The 17179-nt window shown below is 42.5% G+C and overlaps 1 protein-coding gene and 1 long non-coding RNA gene across 3 annotated transcripts; both read right to left on the reverse strand.

Moving 5' to 3' along the window:
* atf7ip2 (activating transcription factor 7 interacting protein 2) lies at positions 1-16634 on the reverse strand. Of its 2 annotated transcripts, none has more exons than XM_029748668.1 (9): positions 16511-16634; positions 12887-12965; positions 12211-12342; positions 7648-7734; positions 7236-7312; positions 3494-3569; positions 2298-2423; positions 822-1171; positions 1-320 (listed from the first exon to the last, which is right to left on the reverse strand). In XM_029748668.1, the coding sequence occupies exons 2-9, from the start codon at positions 12962-12964 to the stop codon at positions 119-121; spliced, it is 1128 nt and encodes a 375-aa protein (XP_029604528.1). In that variant the 5' UTR covers position 12965; positions 16511-16634; the 3' UTR covers positions 1-118. The 2 variants fall into 2 exon arrangements, with proteins under 2 accessions (XP_029604528.1, XP_029604527.1); XM_029748667.1 differs by lacking the exon at positions 16511-16634 and adding an exon at positions 13137-13220.
* Positions 8101-10168, reverse strand: LOC115190182 (uncharacterized). Its single transcript, XR_003877126.1, has 4 exons — positions 10109-10168; positions 9874-9961; positions 8357-8438; positions 8101-8280 (listed from the first exon to the last, which is right to left on the reverse strand). It is a non-coding gene; the product is annotated as an uncharacterized LOC115190182 (long non-coding RNA).
* Positions 16635-17179: the final 545 nt, after the last annotated feature.

The raw sequence follows: 17179 nt of genomic DNA on the forward strand, positions 1-17179 counted from the left end.
TTGGATCGGTGTGTAATGCTGTTGAAAATACATCTGTTCCTCTTTAGATGGCAGCACAGAGAATAGCAGGTCACTAAGATCTCAGTAACCTTTCAACCCCTCGCTCCCAGCCACATCTCTACGCCAGGAGGACAGTCTGTATGTCGCTGTACGGTCCGTAGCGACCGTACCGGTCCTTGCCCACCACGATCACGTAGGTGGTACCCGATTGGTACTTGGTTACCGTGACAGCCATGGGCAGGGCCAGGGCCTTGACCACACCCACATTCCTCCAGGACGGGGAGACGCTGCTGCTATGACTCTCCTGAGCGATGTAGATACTGGAGGGGGGGGAGAGAGGGGGGAGGGAGGGGGGGAGAGGAGGGGGAGAGAGGGGAGGGGAAGGAGAGAGGGAGAGGAGGGGAAGGAGAGAGGGAGAGAGGGGAGGGAGGGAGAGGAGGGGGAGAGAGGGAGAGGAGGGGGGAGAGAGAGGGGGAGGGAGAGGGGGAGAGAGAGAGGGAGGGAGAGAGAGTGGGGAGAGAGAGAGGGAGGGAGGGAGAGGGGGAGAGAGGAGGGGGGAGAGAGAGAGGGAGGGAGAGAGGGGGAGGGGGGAGAGAGGGAGGGAGAGGGGGGGAGAGAGGGAGAGAGAGGGGGGGAGAGAGGGAGGGAGAGGGGGAGAGAGAGGGAGGGGGAAGAGGGAGACATTCCTTTCTATTGTTGCTCATAAAACACTAAAAACATGGAGATGATTTCAGTTGATTTGAAAGTTCGACAAATTGCACAACTTGCCCCATTCACTTTCATAGCCTGCGAGAGCCGGGTCGCTCTGTGTGTGTCTGTACCTGTAACTGTCCATGTCGGGCGCTGCGGGGTCTTCCTCCGTCACCCTCCAGTGGATGACCAGACAAGGGGCAGGGTTTCGGATACGGGCCAGGTGTACTAGGGGCTTCTGGGGGATGGAGTAAGAGGCGGCCTGGAGAGGGAGGGAGGAAGGGAACGGGGTCGGGGGGAGAGGAGGGAGACGGGACAGCAGCTCACTCTGAGACGGAGGAAGACGAAGAGGGACAGGAGAACACGAGGACTCCTCCGTCTTAACCGTGGTTTCCATCTTCACCGTGCCCTCCGTTTTAACTGGACCGTCTGGAGACGTGACTGCTGGTCTGGTCACTGGTACCACAGAAGCCTCTACCTTCTACACACACAAGAGAAGGGAGAGGTTATATGGTTTGCAAGGTACTGAGAGAGAAAGACAGAAAATAACTACTTTCAGAAGACTATATTGTTGCTAGATCATAACTGCAAATAACTGCTAATAACCGCTAATAACCACTAATAACTACTAATAACTGCTAATAACCGCTAATAACTACTAATAACCACTAATAACCGCTAATAACTACTAATAACTGCTAATAACCGCTAATAACCGCTAATAACCGCCAATAACCGCTAATAACTACTAATAACTACTAATAACCGCTAATAACTACTAATAACCACTTTCAGAAGACTATATTGTTGCTAGATCATAACCACTAATAACTGCTAATAACCGCTAATAACTGCTAATAACCACTAACCGCTAATAACCACTAATAACCGCTAATAACTGCTAATAACCGCTAATAACTGCTAATAACCGCTAATAACCGCTAATAACTGCTAATAACCGCTAATAACTGCTAATAACTACTAATAACCACTAATAACTACTAATAACTGCTAATAACTGCTAATAACCGCTAATAACCGCCAATAACCGCCAATAACCGCTAATAACTACTAATAACTGCTAATAACTGCTAATAACCGCTAATAACTACTAATAACTACTAATAACCACTAATAACTACTTTCAGAAGACTATATTGTTGCTAGATCATAACTGCTAATAACCACTAATAACCGCTAATAACCACTAATAACCACTAATAACGGCTAATAACCGCTAATAACCACTAATAACTACTAATAACCGCTAATAACTACTAATAACTACTAATAACCACTTTCAGAAGACTATATTGTTGCTAGATCATAACCACTAATAACTGCTAATAACCGCTAATAACCGCTAATAACTGCTAATAACCACTAACCGCTAATAACCACTAATAACCGCTAATAACTGCTAATAACCACTAATAACTGCTAATAACCGCTAATAACCGCTAATAACCGCTAATAACCGCTAATAACCGCTAATAACCGCTAATAACTGCTAATAACCGCTAATAACCACTGTCAGAACACCATTGAGAGTGACAGGTGACATGGAATGCAGAGAGGTCAGAGGTCAGAGCGTAGCAGGAACCTACCAGGACTTGAGGAGAGAGAACGGGAGGAAGAGGAGAAAGAGGAGGAGGAGGAGGAAGAGGGATGTTTTGTTTCTTTCCATTCCTCTCTTTTTCTCTCTTCCTGTCTGGGGCCTTTTTATTGGACATCTAGAGAGACAAAACAACCAACCACAGACAAGCTGTTAGTATCAGAACCTCATCAGTAGGTGTGTGTGTGTGTGTGTAGTGTGTGTAGTGTGTGTGTGTGTGTGTGTGTGTGGAGTGTGTAGTGTGTGTGTGGAGTGTGTAGTGTGTGTGTGAGAGATAGGTGTGTGTAGTGTGAGCCCCCCGAGTTCGCCCCTGTATGTATGTGTGTGTGTGTAGTGTGTAGTGTGTGCAGTGTGTGTGTGTGTGTGTGTGTAGTGTGTGTAGTGTGTAGTGTGGAGTGTGTAGTGTGTGTAGTGTGTGTGTGTAGTGTGTGTGTGTAGTGTGTGTAGTGTGTGTAGTGTGTGTGTGATAGATAGGTGTGTGTGTGTGTAGTGTGAGCCCCCCCGAGTTCGCCCCTGTATGTATGTGTGTGTGTGTGTGTGTGGTGTGTGTAGTGTGTGTGTGTGTAGTGTGTGTGTGTGTAGTGTGTGTGTAGTGTGTGTGTGTGTGTGTGTGTAGTGTGTGTGTGTGTGTGTGTGTGTGTAGTGTGTGTGTGTGTAGTGTGTGTGTGTGTGTAGTGTGTGTAGTGTGTGTAGTGTGTGTGTGTAGTGTGGTGTGTGTGTGTGTGTGTAGTGTGTGTGTGTGTGTGTGCAGTGTGTGTGTGTGTGCAGTGTGTGTGTGTGTAGTGTGTGTGTGTGTGTGTGTGTGTGTAGTGTGTGTGTGTGTGTGTGTGTGTGTGTAGTGTGTGTGTAGTGTGTGTGTAGTGTGTGTAGTGTGTGTGTGTGTGTGTGTGTGTAGTGTGTGTAGTGTGTGTAGTGTGTGTAGTGTGTGTAGTGTGTGTGTGTGTGTAGTGTGTGTGTGTGTGTGTAGTGTGTGTGTGTGTGTGTGTGTGTGTAGTGTGTGTGTGTGTGTGTAGTGTGTGTGGTGTGTGTAGTGTGTGTGTGTGTAGTGTGTGTGTGTAGTGTGTGTGTGTGTAGTGTGTGTGTGTGTAGTGTGTGTGTGTGTAGTGTGTGTGTGTGTGTGTGTGTGTGTAGTGTGTGTGTGTGTGTGTGTGTGTGTGTGTGTGTGTGTGTAGTGTGTGTGTACGTTACCATTTTCTGCCAGAACCCATCTACGACCTTCCTCTTCCTCTGCTTCTCAGCTGAGTCCTCCTCATCAGAATCTGACCTGAACAACATGGATTATAGAGAGATATAATAATATATATATTATTAAACACTGAACAAAAACATTAAAAACACAGCATGTAAAGGCCTGGTTTCATGTTTCATGGACGAACTAACAGATTCTAAAAAAATTTAAAAAAGACTTTGGTGGCGGCTTATGGTAGAATTATAATATTGAATGTACCCACGACCCCCCTTTATATCTTAACGATATAACATTAATAAAATGGTAGATTAGTATCAACAGCTCTAACAAGATGGCCACCGCAGTAAATACTGACTGGCACCCGAACTAACAGAAAGACCCGTATACTACAAATACATACTGTATACTGAGATATACTACAAATACATACTGTATACTGAGATATACTATAAATACATACTGTACGCCCTGAGTTATATACTACAAATACATACTGTATACTGAGATATACTACAAATACATACTGTATACTGAGATATACTATAAATACATACTGTATACTGAGATATACTATAAATACATACTGTACGCCCTGAGATATACTATAAATACATACTGTACGCCCTGAGTTATACTATAAATACATACTGTACGCCCTGAGTTATATACTATAAATACATACTGTATACTGATATATACTACAAATACATACTGTACGCCCTGAGTTATATACTACAAATACATACTGTATACTGAGATATACTACAAATACATACTGTATACTGATATATACTACAAATACATACTGTATACTGAGATATACTACAAATACATACTGTATACTGAGATAGTATACAGTATGTATTTGTAGTATATCTCAGTATACAGTATGTATTTGTAGTATATCTCAGTATACAGTATGTATACTGAGATATACTACAAATACATACTGTATACTGAGATACTACAAATACATACTGTATACTGAGATACTACAAATACATACTGTATACTGAGATACTACAAATACATACTGTATACTGAGATACTACAAATACATACTGTATACTGAGATATACTACAAATACATACTGTATACTGATATATACTACAAATGCATACTGTATACTGAGATATACTACAAATACATACTGTATACTTCGATATACTACAAATACATACTGTATACTGATATATACTATAAATACATACTGTATGTCCTGAGTTATATACTATAAATACATACAGTATGTCCTGAGTTATATACTATAAATACATACTGTTTGTCCTGATATATACTATAAATACATACCGTAATTTGCGGAAGTTTGAAACGTTTTCCTCGTAGTCGGGAGGGAGCTGCAGACGCAGACTCGTCTGTACCCCGACGGACAGGCCTTTACGTCTCATAAATCTGAGGCACCACGATGGTCCACCTCTAAAATCCTCAAACTTCATTTCGGCGGCGATTGTTTTGGCTTTCAGTCGGATCTGCGCAGTAGAAACACCTCGTCCGTCTGCTCTCCGTGTGTCGACCCAGTTTTCCAGCTCATTTTCTAGTTCGGGCCATCTGCTTTTCCTCCCTCTGAAAGCTTTAGTTGTCTTTTTGCACCGAGTCAATTCCTCACGCTGCTGTTTCCAACGTCTTATCATCGATTCGTTAAGACCAAGCTGCCGTGCAGCATCTCTGTTTCCTTTTCCAACAGCCAGATCAATCGCCTTCAACTTGAAAGCTGCATCATGTGCATTTCTTCGTGTCTTTTCCATGATGAGGGTGACAAAATGACTACCGTAATCAGAACGATGGGAAGTTTGAGAGCGCTCGATTTAATTTAAACAGTAAACAAAAATAGTTGTTTTGACCTTAACCCCGTTCGCCAATTTCATTGGTCTAATGGCAGCTTCATGCCGCCAAAAAAACTGAGCACGTCACAGAATGTGTTTTTTGGAGAGAAAAAAATAAAAAAATTGAAAGCGGGAAAAATCCATATATTAGCCGCGTCATTGTTTAAGCCGCGAGGTTCAAAGCGTGAGAAAAAAGTATTTGATCCCCTGCTGATTTTGTACGTTTGCCCATTGACAAAGAAAGGATCAGTCTATAATTTTAATGGTAGGTTTATTTGAACAGTGAGAGACAGAATAACAACAAAAATATCCAGAAAAACGCGTGTCAAAAATTTTATAAATTGATTTGCATTTTAATGAGGGAAATAAGTATTTGACCCCTCTGCAAAACATGACTTAGTACTTGGTGGCAAAACCCTTGTTGGCAATCACAGAGGTCAGACGTTTCTTGTAGTTGGCCACCAGGTTTGCACACATCTCAGGAGGGATTTTGTCCCGCTCCTCTTTGCAGATCTTCTCCAAGTCATTAAGGTTTCGAGGCTGACGTTTGGCAACTCGAACCTTCAGCTCCCTCCACAGATTTTCTATGGGATTAAGGTCTGGAGACTGGCTAGGCCACTCCAGGACCTTAATGTGCTTCTTCTTGAGCCACTCCTTTGTTGCCTCGGCCATGTGTTTTGGGTCATTGTCATGCTGGAATACCCATCCACAACCCATTTCCAATGCCCTGGCTGAGGGAAGGAGGTTCTCACCCAAGATTTGACGGTACATGGCCCCGTCCATCGTCCCTTTGATGCGGTGAAGTTGTCCTGTCCCCTTAGCAGAAAAACACCCCCAAAGCATAATGTTTCCACCTCCATGTTTGACGGTGGGGATGGTGTTCTTGGGGTCATAGGCAGCATTCCTCCTCCTCCAAACACGGCGAGTTGAGTTGATGCCAAAGAGCTCCATTTTGGTCTGATCTGACCACAACACTTTCACCCAGTTGTCCTCTGAGTCATTCAGATGTTCATTGGCAAACTTCAGACGGGCATGTATATGTATTCTTGAGCAGGGGGAGCTTGCGGGCGCTGCAGGATTTCAGTCCTTCACGGCGTAGTGTGTTACCAATTGTTTTCTTGGTGACTATGGTCCCAGCTGCCTTGAGATCATTGACAAGATCCTCCCGTGTAGTTCTGGGCTGATTCCTCACCGTTCTCATGATCATTGCAACTCCACGAGGTGAGATCTTGCATGGAGCCCCAGGCCGAGGGATATTGACAGTTCTTTGGTGTTTCTTCCATTTGCGAATAATCGCACCAAAATGTTATCACCTTCTCACCAAGCTGCTTGGCGATGGTCTTGTAGCCCATTCCAGCCTTGTGTAGGTCTACAATCTTGTCCCTGACAACCTTGGAGAGCTCTTTGGTCTTGGCCATGGTGGAGAGTTTGGAATCTGATTGATTGATTGCTTCTGTGGACAGGTGTGTTTTATACAGGTAACAAGCTGCGGTTAGGAGCACTCCCTTTAAGAGTGTGCTCCTAATCTCAGCTCGTTACCTGTATAAAAGACACCTGGGAGCCAGAAATCTTTCTGATTGAGAGGGGGTCAAATACTTATTTCCCTCATTAAAATGCAAATCATTTTATAACATTTTTTGACATGCGTTTTTCTGGATATTTTTGTTGTTGTTCTGTCTCTCACTGTTCAAAGAAACCTACCATTAAAATTATAGACTGATCCTTTCTTTGTCAGTGTGCAAAAGTACAAAATCAGCAGGGGATCAACTACATTTTCCCCCCCAAATACTTTTTAAATGAGATTTCATTTCATAGCGGTACAGGACCTACTGTGTGTGTGTGTGGTGTGTGTGTGTGTACTGTTACGTGTGTGTGTGTGTGTGTGTGTGTGTCTACCTGCTGATGTCCACAGTACCCAGTCCACTCTCAGTCTCGGTCTCAGTCAGGTCCACAAGACCAGAACCCAGCATCCTCTGGTGAAACACACATCATTATCTTTCACAAAGACGCATCACCACCATGGAACATACAAACCACGACCGCACGTCTCTACAGTGGTGTCAGAGAGAGGAGAGAGAAGAGAGGAGAGAGAGAGAGAGAGGACAGAGAGAGAGAGGAGAGAGAAGAGACGACAGAGGACAGAAAGGAGAGAGAGAGGAGAGAGGATAGAGAGAGAGAGAGGATAGAGAGAGGACAGAGAGAGAGAGAGAGAGAGAGAGGACAGAGAGAGAGAGAGAGAGAGAGAGAGAGAGGAGAGAGAAGAGAGAGAAAGAGGACAGAGAGAGAGGAGAGTGTGTGTGAGTCCTACCTGATTGTGTTTAACTCCTGGAGGTCGTAGCATCCTGACATAAGAGATGGCTGCATCCCCCCTCCTCTTCACTTTCTTTATGTGAGCCTGAGAAACACAGTTATTCCACCTCTAACTAGGGTTTCTATTAGCAGAGGGTTATTCCACCTCTAACTAGGGTTTCTATTAGCAGAGAAACACAGTTATTCCACCTCTAACTAGGGTTTCTATTAGCAGAGGGTTATTCCACCTCTTACTAGGGTTTCTATTAGCAGAGGGTTATTCCACCTCTAACTAGGGTTTCTATTAGCAGAGAAACACAGTTATTCCACCTCTAACTAGGGTTTCTATTAGCAGAGGGTTATTCCACCTCTAACTAGGGTTTCTATTAGCAGAGGGTTATTCCACCTCTAACTAGGGTTTCTATTAGCAGAGGGTTATTCCACCTCTTACTAGGGTTTCTATTAGCAGAGGGTTATTCCACCTCTAACTAGGGTTTCTATTAGCAGAGAAACACAGTTATTCCACCTCTAACTAGGGTTTCTATTAGCAGAGAAACACAGTTATTCCACCTCTTACTAGGGTTTCTATTAGTAGAGGGTTATTCCACCTCTTACTAGGGTTTCTATTAGCAGAGAAACACAGTTATTCCACCTCTAACTAGGGTTTCTATTAGCAGAGGGTTATTCCACCTCTAACTAGGGTTTCTATTAGCAGAGGGTTATTCCACCTCTAACTAGGGTTTCTATTAGCAGAGGGTTATTCCACCTCTTACTAGGGTTTCTATTAGCAGAGAAACACAGTTATTCCACCTCTTACTAGGGTTTCTATTAGCAGAGGGTTATTCCACCTCTAACTAGGGTTTCTATTAGTAGAGGGTTATTCCACCTCTAACTAGGGTTTCTATTAGCAGAGGGTTATTCCACCTCTAACTAGGGTTTCTATTAGCAGAGGGTTATTCCACCTCTAACTAGGGTTTCTATTAGCAGAGAAACACAGTTATTCCACCTCTAACTAGGGTTTCTATTAGTAGAGAGAGAGAGGAGGGTTATTCCACCTCTAACTAGGGTTTCTATTAGCAGAGAGAGAGAGAGGAGGGTTATTCCACCTCTAACTAGGGTTTCTATTAGCAGAGGGTTATTCCACCTCTAACTAGGGTTTCTATTAGCAGAGAGAGAGAGGAGGGTTATTCCACCTCTAACTAGGGTTTCTATTAGCAGAGGGTTATTCCACCTCTAACTAGGGTTTCTATTAGCAGAGAAACACAGTTATTCCACCTCTAACTAGGGTTTCTATTAGCAGAGGGTTATTCCACCTCTAACTAGGGTTTCTATTAGCAGAGGGTTATTCCACCTCTAACTAGGGTTTCTATTAGCAGAGGGTTATTCCACCTCTTACTAGGGTTTCTATTAGTAGAGGGTTATTCCACCTCTAACTAGGGTTTCTATTAGCAGAGGGTTATTCCACCTCTAACTAGGGTTTCTATTAGCAGAGGGTTATTCCACCTCTAACTAGGGTTTCTATTAGCAGAGGGTTATTCCACCTCTAACTAGGGTTTCTATTAGCAGAGAAACACAGTTATTCCACCTCTAACTAGGGTTTCTATTAGCAGAGGGTTATTCCACCTCTAACTAGGGTTTCTATTAGCAGAGGGTTATTCCACCTCTAACTAGGGTTTCTATTAGCAGAGGGTTATTCCACCTCTTACTAGGGTTTCTATTAGTAGAGGGTTATTCCACCTCTAACTAGGGTTTCTATTAGTAGAGGGTTATTCCACCTCTAACTAGGGTTTCTATTAGTAGAGAGAGAGAGAGGAGGGTTATTCCACCTCTAACTAGGGTTTCTATTAGCAGAGGGTTATTCCACCTCTAACTAGGGTTTCTATTAGCAGAGGGTTATTCCACCTCTTACTAGGGTTTCTATTAGCAGAGGGTTATTCCACCTCTAACTAGGGTTTCTATTAGCAGAGGGTTATTCCACCTCTAACTAGGGTTTCTATTAGCAGAGGGTTATTCCACCTCTTACTAGGGTTTCTATTAGTAGAGAGAGAGAGAGGAGGGTTATTCCACCTCTAACTAGGGTTTCTATTAGTAGAGGGTTATTCCACCTCTAACTAGGGTTTCTATTAGTAGAGAGAGAGAGAGGAGGGTTATTCCACCTCTAACTAGGGTTTCTATTAGTAGAGGGTTATTCCACCTCTAACTAGGGTTTCTATTAGTAGAGAGAGAGAGAGGAGGGTTATTCCACCTCTAACTAGGGTTTCTATTAGCAGAGAAACACAGTTATTCCACCTCTAACTAGGGTTTCTATTAGCAGAGAAACACAGTTATTCCACCTCTTACTAGGGTTTCTATTAGCAGAGAGAGAGAGGAGGGTTATTCCACCTCTTACTAGGGTTTCTATTAGTAGAGAGAGAGGAGGGTTATTCCACCTCTAACTAGGGTTTCTATTAGTAGAGAGAGAGAGAGGAGGGTTATTCCACCTCTAACTAGGGTTTCTATTAGCAGAGGGTTATTCCACCTCTAACTAGGGTTTCTATTAGTAGAGGGTTATTCCACCTCTAACTAGGGTTTCTATTAGTGTAGAGAGAGAGAGAGGAGGGTTATTCCACCTCTAACTAGGGTTTCTATTAGTAGAGAGAGAGAGAGGAGGGTTATTCCACCTCTAACTAGGGTTTCTATTAGTAGAGAGAGAGAGGAGGGTTATTCCACCTCTAACTAGGGTTTCTATTAGTAGAGAGAGAGGAGGGTTATTCCACCTCTTACTAGGGTTTCTATTAGTAGAGAGAGAGAGGAGGGTTATTCCACCTCTAACTAGGGTTTCTATTAGTAGAGAGAGAGAGGAGGGTTATTCCACCTCTTACTAGGGTTTCTATTAGTAGAGAGAGAGAGGAGGGTTATTCCACCTCTAACTAGGGTTTCTATTAGCAGAGAGAGAGGAGGGTTATTCCACCTCTAACTAGGGTTTCTATTAGTAGAGAGAGAGAGAGGAGGGTTATTCCACCTCTTACTAGGGTTTCTATTAGTAGAGAGAGAGAGGAGGGTTATTCCACCTCTAACTAGGGTTTCTATTAGTAGAGAGAGAGAGAGGAGGGTTATTCCACCTCTAACTAGGGTTTCTATTAGCAGAGAGAGAGGAGGATTATTCCACCTCTAACTAGGGTTTCTATTAGTAGAGAGAGAGGAGGGTTATTCCACCTCTAACTAGGGTTTCTATTAGTAGAGAGAGAGAGGAGGGTTATTCCACCTCTAACTAGGGTTTCTATTAGCAGAGAGAGAGGAGGGTTATTCCACCTCTAACTAGGGTTTCTATTAGTAGAGAGAGGAGGGTTATTCCACCTCTAACTAGGGTTTCTATTAGTAGAGAGAGAGAGGAGGGTTATTCCACCTCTAACTAGGGTTTCTATTAGTAGAGAGAGGAGGGTTATTCCACCTCTAACTAGGGTTTCTATTAGTAGAGAGAGAGAGAGAGGAGGGTTATTCCACCTCTAACTAGGGTTTCTATTAGTAGAGAGAGAGAGAGAGGAGGGTTATTCCACCTCTTACTAGGGTTTCTATTAGTAGAGAGAGAGAGGAGGGTTATTCCACCTCTAACTAGGGTTTCTATTAGCAGAGAGAGGGGAGGGTTATTCCACCTCTAACTAGGGTTTCTATTAGTAGAGAGAGAGAGAGGAGGGTTATTCCACCTCTAACTAGGGTTTCTATTAGTAGAGAGAGAGAGAGGAGGGTTATTCCACCTCTAACTAGGGTTTCTATTAGTAGAGAGAGAGAGGAGGGTTATTCCACCTCTAACTAGGGTTTCTATTAGTAGAGAGAGAGAGGAGGGTTATTCCACCTCTAACTAGGGTTTCTATTAGTAGAGAGAGAGAGAGGAGGGTTATTCCACCTCTAACTAGGGTTTCTATTAGTAGAGAGAGAGAGGAGGGTTATTCCACCTCTAACTAGGGTTTCTATTAGTAGAGAGAGAGAGGAGGGTTATTCCACCTCTAACTAGGGTTTCTATTAGTAGAGAGAGAGGAGGGTTATTCCACCTCTAACTAGGGTTTCTATTAGTAGAGAGAGAGAGGAGGGTTATTCCACCTCTAACTAGGGTTTCTATTAGTAGAGAGAGAGAGAGGAGGGTTATTCCACCTCTAACTAGGGTTTCTATTAGTAGAGAGAGAGAGGAGGGTTATTCCACCTCTAACTAGGGTTTCTATTAGTAGAGAGAGAGAGGAGGGTTATTCCACCTCTAACTAGGGTTTCTATTAGTAGAGAGAGAGAGAGGAGGGTTATTCCACCTCTAACTAGGGTTTCTATTAGTAGAGAGAGAGAGGAGGGTTATTCCACCTCTAACTAGGGTTTCTATTAGTAGAGAGAGAGGAGGGTTATTCCACCTCTTACTAGGGTTTCTATTAGTAGAGAGAGAGAGGAGGGTTATTCCACCTCTAACTAGGGTTTCTATTAGTAGAGAGAGAGAGGAGGGTTATTCCACCTCTTACTAGGGTTTCTATTAGTAGAGAGAGAGGAGGGTTATTCCACCTCTAACTAGGGTTTCTACTAGGTTCACATTCCAGTAACTGGACCCCCCCCCCCCCCCCCCTACCTCCAGTCTGCGTATGGGCTGGTCGTATTTAGGTTCACATTCCAGTAACTGGACCCTCTCTAGTAGAGACGCCATCTTGGATTCAGACTGTTTCATGGCACTATGCACCTCCTGCTGGAGCAGACCCTGTACCTGGGGAGAACACACACCTGGTTAATATATACACACCTGGTTAATACACACACACACCTGGTTAATATATACACACACCTGGTTAATATATACACACACATGGTTAACACACACACACACACCTGGTTAATAAACACACCTGGTTAATATATACACACCTGGTTAATATATACACACCTGGTTAATATATACACACACACCTGGTTAACACACACACACACCTGGTTAATATATACACACACCTGGTTAATATACACACACCTGGTTAATACACACACACCTGGTTAATATACACACCTGGTTAATACATACACACACCTGGTTAATATATACACACCTGGTTAATATATATACCTGGTTAATATATACACACCTGGTTAATACATACACCTGGTTAATACACACACACACCTGGTTAATATATACACACCTGGTTAATATAAACACCAGGCCCTGGACCTGGACACAACATACCAAAAACATTCCACAACAGAAAGCCAATGAATTAAGAGTCATTCCAACTGAATATGACCAGACTGCTTACCTCATACTTGGAGAACATCTTGATTGGCTGGTCAGAGTCAGGTGACCCATCTTCATGCTCTCTGGTCCTCTTCCTCATCCTGGTGAAGATGAAGACAGAATGCTTTAACTAAACTAAAGCCAACAGTTATATTTCTGGATGGTTAATGACTATATTTGAAATATTGAACAGAAAATATTTTTTAAAAACGCAACATGCAACAATTTCTAAGAGTTTATTGATATCAATCAATTTAAATCAATTAACTGGCCTTAATCTATGGATTTCACTATGACTGGGAAGAGGCGTAGCCATTGGTGGGAATCCAGGCCTAGCCAATCAGAATAATTTCCCCCCCCCAACAAAAAATTTTGATTTATTATTACAGACATAAATACTCAACAACACTCAATATTAACAGGGATGTAAACAACATTTGTGCACAAAATTTGAGAGAAATAAGCTTTCTGTGCGTATTGGAATCTAAATTACGGATTGCCTCTCATCCGCTTGTCGTCCCCTTGTGACATAGTTTGAACATCTCAATTGTCATCAGAAAACACATTTGTTTAAGTGATGAACTGTTTCGCTGCCAGACAAGGCTCCTCTGAAAGCCAGGTGTAGCAGTGGTAAGGTGTTGGGACTCTGCTGTTGGGGACTCGGCTGTTGGGGACTCGGCTGTTGGGGACTCGGCTGTTGGGGACTCGGCTGTTGGGGACTCGGCTGTTGGGGACTCGGCTGTTGGGACAGATTTATGTCGGCCCTAACAGTGTGTGGGCACCGTTTGTCACCGTCATTGTGCAATTACTGTATTGTTTAATGTTGTATTGTGGTTTGCTGGCATGCATCCCCCAATTTGAGAGGGGGGGGCTTCCCCCCCACCAAGATTTACATGCTAAAATCACCACTGCCTTGGCCTGTAGCATTTGAGCGAGCGAGAGAGAGAGAACATTATTTTAAGATAGCGAGCCCTGACGCCAATAACTCAACTGCCTTCAGCACGGAGAGAGAGGGACCTGACGATATCCTCACCTTACTACGGTGCCAATAGGATATGTATTGCTATTCGATACTGTGATTTTATTTTGATTCGAGGTTCCAAAACCGTCATTGTACAACTAATATATTGTTTAGTGTTGTGTTGTGGGTTTGCTGGCATGCATCCCCCAATTTGAAGGGGGGGGGGGGGGTTCCCCCACCAAGATTTACATGATAAAATCACCACTGCCTTGGCCTGTAGCATTTGAGCGAGCGAGAGAGAACATTATTTTAAGATAGCGAGCCCTGATGCTCATAGGAAGAGATTGTTGGTTAAATGGGCTATCTGTAAGGTTTTATATCTTACCGATGAACTACCGGAACAAAAACTTTAAAAGAACTGATGTTGGTACAAAATGGAGGGAATGTTGGAACATAACTAACGAAACTACAGTTAACAACAACAAAAATGTACGCTTAAATCAAGTATAAACTAATGTATAGAATTTATTACACGCGAGAGATAAAAATTCACATACTTCTAAACCACGACGGCAGAGTGATGGCTTAAAGTGTAAAAAATAACTAATGACTCAATAACCCAATGCCTTCTGGGAATGTTAGAAACGTCCAACAGTTACGGGCGGAGTTACAAAGTTGGCTGTCTGAAGTACTACCAATGTAAATGTACTTTTTAATCCGTCTGTCTGTATAATTTCAAGACATGACATGGGAGGATGGGAACCCATATCTCCTGAATGAAAACATGGCCGTCTCATGGTAGGATGGGAACCCGTATCTCCTGAATGAAAACATGGCCGTCTCATGGTAGGGTGGGGGGATGAGGAACCCATATCTCCTGAATGAAAACATAGCCGTCTCATGGTAGGGTGGGGGGGATGGGAACCCATATCTCCTGAATGAAAACATGGCCGTCTCATGGTAGGGTGGGGGGGATGGGAACCCATATCTCCTGAATGAAAACATGGCCGTCTCATGGTAGGGTGGGGGGGATGGGAACCCATATCTCCTGAATGAAAACATGGCCGTCTCATGGTAGGGTGGGGGGATGGGAACCCATATCTCCTGAATGAAAACATGGCCGTCTCATGGTAGGGTGGGGGGGATGGGGACCCATATCTCCTGAATGTTTTGGCATTCAGTTCCAAAAAGTCGCTTTCTGATCGATCTATCTCTCTCTCTATATCTATCTCTCTCTCTATATCTATCTCTCTATATCTATCTCTCTCTCTATATCTATCTCTCTATATATATATATATATATATATATATATATATATATGTGTGTGTGTGTGTGTGTGTGTGTGTAAAGTTTTGTTGAAAGCAAAAAGGGGTCAGAAAGTGACTCAGATCAAATGAACGACCCCTACATGTAGTCCAAGGCCACCCACCAAACAAGGCTTCAGAAAAGGCCTTCTGTGACATTAGGAAACAAAACTAGAAAGTGTCAACATCATTAAGTACATAGTTGAATCATGAATATTAACAGTGTGGCTCAAAACTTGTAATATTATAAAAACATTTTAAAAAAGGTACAATTTCAAAATCATAGTGCACGTGCAGGCCAAGTCAAGTTCTTCCACACCGATCTCGAAAAACTTTTTTTTTTGTATGTACCTCGCTTTGTGCACGGGGGCATTGTTTGCTGTTTGGGGGTTTGAGGCTGGGTTTCTGTATAAACACTTTGTGACATCTGCTGATGTAAAAAGGGCTTTATAAATACATCTGATTGATTGTCATGCTAAAAACAGGAAAGGGCCTTTCTCTAAAACTGTTGCCACAAAGTTGGAAGCACAGAATCATCTAGAAAGTCATTGTATGTTGTAGCGTTAAGATTTCCCTTCACTGGAACTAAGGGGCTCGATCCATGAAAAACAGCCCCAGACCATTATTCCTCCTCCACCAAACTTTACAGTTTGGCACTATGCATTGGGGGAAGGTAGCGTTCTCCTGGCATCAGCCAAACCCAGATTTGTCTGTCAGACTGCCAGATGGTGAAGCGTGATTTATTTCTCCAAGAGGACGTTGTTTCCACTGTTCCAGAGTCCAATGGCGGCGAGCAATAAATCAGCTCTAGCAGGGCAGAAATGTAAAGACACCGGAATCCTTTACACGTTTTCAAAGTGTTTAAGTTCATAAACATGATTTACACAATGTTGTTGACATTTTGCCGTTTCGTTTCTAGGCTCACGGTACAACAATTATTTTATTTTTTATTGTGTGACTTGGACTAATAACTAAAATCAAGTTTGTTCCCTATGTTTGTAAGTTAGGTAACGTTAGCTGTTACTTCCCATATGCGTCCCCATATTGGACTCGAACCAGTCACACTAGAAGTACCGTTACCCATCGCTCCACAAATACCGTGGCCCTTACCGAACAAGGGGAAAACAACTATTTTAACATTTCACACCGGTTACACCAACACAATTCTGGTTTAAGATAACAAAACAAAAAATCCTCCCTCCGTCCCTCCTTGTAATCGGGATGCAGGAAAAACTAACGTTATAGCTAAATAACGTTTACATGTCTAACGTTAACTAGCAACGGCTCTAAAGCATCTCAACAAATCTCTCCAACATTTCCAATGAATTAAGAACTAAATCAATAAATAATCAATTCCAGATTAGAAAACGTAACACAAACCTGTCTCGATCTTTTTTTGTTCTCTGCCAAGGGGCTTTTCTTTCTTGTCTAGTAGCTAGCTCCGTTAGCAGCAACCGAAAAACGGAGGAAAACAACAGAGCACCGATTTCCTGGATTACCGGAAACGAACCGGTCGGTAAATCTCTAAGAATATCGCGAGAATTCTTCAAAACATCTGGCGTGACTTTGGTGGGGGTTTTGAGACCATTCATTTCTCTCTGCTTGATGATGATGATGATTTAAAAAGTCACATAAATTTTACATGACAAAAAAATATATTCATTTGACAATATATTAACATTCCTCAAAGATAACACGTAGTAATAAATAGATTATGGCTATTTTTTTGTTGTTGTGATATTAGCTACATTTCCCGCAATATTTTTTGGGGGTCGAAAATCTATGGGCATATACAATGGGAGAAAGCATGAAAAATGGCTGACACATATTGTATCTGTAACAAGGTAAAGGAAGTTTAATTTAAAGTGTTACATGGAATTTGTCCTGAAAAAACATGTGTTGGAAAGATTCAAGCTGAATATAATTGTGATAATTGATATAATTGTGATTTCTGTGGAATGGAGAAAGTATCAAACCATTTTTATTTATTTTTATTTTTTTAACCTGTATTTATAGTATAATTTTTGGGATTGACGTACAAAACTTTGT

Source organism: Salmo trutta, unplaced genomic scaffold, assembly GCF_901001165.1.
Source record: "Salmo trutta unplaced genomic scaffold, fSalTru1.1, whole genome shotgun sequence".
In the NCBI taxonomy this organism is placed as follows: Eukaryota; Metazoa; Chordata; class Actinopteri; order Salmoniformes; family Salmonidae; genus Salmo; species Salmo trutta.

Coding starts and splice junctions, on each gene's coding strand:
- atf7ip2 (XM_029748667.1), bottom strand. CDS start 13,180: ATGGCTACGCCTCTTCCCAGTCATAGTGAAATCCATAGATTAAG. Junction 3,570..7,235: donor GGTACTGTGGACATCAGCAG/GTAGACACACAC, acceptor CATGTTGTTCAG/GTCAGATTCTGATGAGGAGG. Junction 1,172..2,297: donor TTCTCTCTCCTCAAGTCCTG/GTAGGTTCCTGC, acceptor TTGTGTGTGTAG/AAGGTAGAGGCTTCTGTGGT.